At 57.8% G+C, this 3,220-nt stretch overlaps 1 protein-coding gene across 1 annotated transcript; it reads left to right on the plus strand.

The window, feature by feature from the left end:
* Positions 1-1,926: 1,926 nt before the first annotated feature.
* SDRG_06193 (hypothetical protein) lies at positions 1,927-2,852 on the plus strand (the record flags this gene model as incomplete). Its single annotated transcript, XM_008611957.1, has 3 exons — positions 1,927-2,398; positions 2,443-2,760; positions 2,814-2,852. Exons 1-3 carry the CDS (start codon positions 2,141-2,143, stop codon positions 2,850-2,852), a joined length of 615 nt encoding a protein of 204 aa, XP_008610179.1. The 5' UTR covers positions 1,927-2,140.
* Positions 2,853-3,220: the final 368 nt, after the last annotated feature.

Below are 3,220 nucleotides of genomic sequence, written 5' to 3' on the forward strand. Positions count from 1 at the left end.
GAGGCTTGTAGCTCACAATTCTCGGGCTTCCGCACTCGCGGTGATCTACAGTATTGTCACAACGCGTGTGATGGGATTCATGGGTCCTCGTATGTCGGAGGAGATCGCGAAAAACAATCGATTTCTATGACGTGGCACTCGGAGAATGTCCCATTTCGGCGCAAACGTTCAGTCGTGTAAAAACAAGTGTAAAAGCGAGCACGACAAAGGCGAAACGCAGTGCTTTTACAAGAAAATTGTAGAAGCCTTGAGCGCTGCTCATTCCGCAATTTGCGCTGCAGGGCCTCGGCCGCACGGCAGGGTCGTCGCACAGCAGGGTCGTCGCAAGCGGGCGTCCTGTCGACTGTGGACGGTGAAACTCGTGTGGCCGAGGTCCTTCTTTCGCCGCGAATCCATACGATACAGGACGTTGGCTTACCACGTACACAAAGATCGCAGCGTCTTCATGTAGCAAGCGAGCTTGGGTCTGCGGCGTCGAGGATCGATGATCGCCAAGTTCGATTGGTGGTATCCGAAACATGTTGAGCAGCGCCGTAGCCATCGAGCGCCTGCATTAGTACCTAGGCGTAGGTGCGCACATGCACACTAGAGGTTCGCGGAGCTGTCGCATTCGTATTGGGCCGTGGTTGCTGGCGTCGATGCAGCGCTGGTCGCAGCCATCGGCGCCGTAGCGGTAGAAATGCCCTTGCTTTGATGTTGGGCGTCTACGTGCTGTGAGGTATATAGTCGACGCGCCGAAACAAACCCTGACAGCGACAACCTCGAGCGTTTGTGCGAGGAGTGATGGCCTCGACCGTGTCGCGCTCGTGGCGTCGTTTCAAGGCATCCGGATAATGGTACCGGACATCAATAGCAATTCATTTCAAAATGGGCGCCGCGACGAGACGAGAAACGCCGGCGCAGCATTGGGCGCTGGGCGCGCGACGTCGCGTTCGGAGCGCGCTCATCATCTCTCATTGCAGAGGCAAGCGGCACTCATCTCGAACGCCTCACGCGTGACGCCCTGCTGCTTGCGCACGGCAGCCAGCACAGAGACCGCTGGCGCGCGGCGACCTCTCGCCGCCGCGAACCTCTTGCTCAGCGGCGCGTCTTATACGCTCTCTACTCGATTTCAATTGAGCAGAGCTTACATCCCTCAGCAGCCACCTACAGTGGCCGTGGGTCCTCGTCGTGCTTGGCACTTACATTGTTCTCCAAGGCGTCGGTGCTGTGCTCGATCGCGTTTGGCGCAAGGTACCACACGTCTTTAGCGCTACTTGGGTCTCACAGATTGACTAGGTTCCGTGTTTGCCCGAGACACACGAGCTCGGGATTTTTGCGCTTTTTCCGCGCCTTCTCGTGCTCGCACCACCCGCTTGTCGTGCACGGCGCGCGCAAGTATGCCATTGTGAGCCAGTTGACGCGCCTCAAGGATCGGTTCGTGTCGACCTCGCGTCGCCGCATCGAAGCCCAAAGATGATGAGATTGTGCGCGACCACGTCGACGACCATTTCACGCGGCGCCGGGTCTCACGGATGCGTACAGGCCAAGCTTCACGCCGCATCGCACCTTGGGCGCGCAGTGTGCTATTGCGACGCTTCTCGCGTTTGGTGGCGACGGCATGGGCGAAGCGCTCCTCTTGAGCAACCTCATTCAGTCGCACGTGGGCACGACGCTCGAGACACCAACAATTACCAACGTTTAAAGCGGCGACGCCGACATTGACTGCGCGCGGACGACGCGCTGTATACCAAGACGCAGAAGGCCGCTTGGAGGCGCTGGCTTGTAAAAATATCGCGCGGGAGTGAACCACCGACCCGAGCGCGACAACCAAGAAGGTCGAGAACGACAAGCCAGAGCACGAGGCGCTTCGGCAGCGCTTGTTGCATAAAAGCATGCTCGCGGTCACGCCTGCGTGAATCGAGTACAAGGAAGCAATCGCGGCGTCGGCCAACCTCTCGCCGACGTTGTCTTGCAGCAGCTCTGTGCCGGGCCGCCCTTGTCGTTCGATCGTCAGTGACCTCGACTTGCTCTCGACGCTCGTACAGGCTCGCCAAGCGGGCCGAAAGGCAATACACAAAGCGCCATGTGACGACGAAGGCAAGGACCGGAAGGCGACATTGGCCGATGCTCTCGACGATTTTTGTCGCTCGCTTTGAAAATGGCGCCGAGATCAAGTCGCATCTCGCCGCTTTCGGATGCGCCCGCTGCGGCGCTGGCCAGCGGCATGCAGCCGTTTCGCGACACGATTGCGTCGACGCTCATGGCCAAGTGCGATGCGTTTGGCGCACCGGTCATGCACCGCCACAATGAGATGGAGGCTGACAGAGGCATGCTGGCGCACCTCGGCGCGTGCATCGAGCACTGCGCCAAGACAGAGATCCTCTCGCGCGACCACGTCATGAGCTTTTTTCTCTCGGTTCGTATCGCCAACATGCAAGCCCGAACCACACGACGACGGAGGCGATGCAAGCGCTGCAGTCGATGAAGTTTGTGCACTTGATCGACGCGCCATTGCTTTCGCTTGTGATGACCATGCTTCTGCGCGGCTTGGCAGATCGCATCTCGGAGACGAAGAAGGCTGCACTTATTTTCTACAACATGTGCTCGATGGTCAACGACGCCAAGGACCTCACGCTGCACCTCGGCACCATCTGCCGGCAGACGCTGCTGCTCGACTCCATTCCTGAGTGCCGCACGGTTTCGTCCAAAGCCCGCGGTATGCTCGCCAAGGGCCAGAGCCACTTCCCGCACCTCATGCCACGGGCAGCAGGCCATAAAGTCGTTGGCGGTCGACGATCGAGCGGTCAGGTTCGGCCAAGAGTCTCTGTGAGGTGCTCGTGCACCTTGGCCCGGACGCGCTTGATCACTAAATATTCAACGCGAGCCAATACATGGCGCTTTGAGCCTTCATAATTCTAGACAGACTTGTCCTTGGCCACTGAAATGGTCACAGCGTTGTGGCTCCGCGCATAGAGCGTGGTATCGAAAATGCCATTTTATTCAAATCAATTCATTGAAAAATCATCCAGTGACCAGGGATGCCGCAAATCAGCACGTTCAACCTCTCTCCATCACTAGCGACTTGTAGTGGGCCGTTGAAAATAATCCCAGCATTTTCCAATATTTGTTACATTTTGGCCATGCACCGCTACGGCGGGCGTGAGGTTTGTCGATCCGAAATCGAGATTTTTGCAACCTTCTCCAATCGCTGTGATATTTTCAGGGACGCTTTCTCTCG

The sequence above is a fragment of the Saprolegnia diclina genome (assembly GCF_000281045.1).
Source record: "Saprolegnia diclina VS20 unplaced genomic scaffold supercont1.16, whole genome shotgun sequence".
Taxonomy (NCBI): Eukaryota; Oomycota; class Saprolegniomycetes; order Saprolegniales; family Saprolegniaceae; genus Saprolegnia; species Saprolegnia diclina.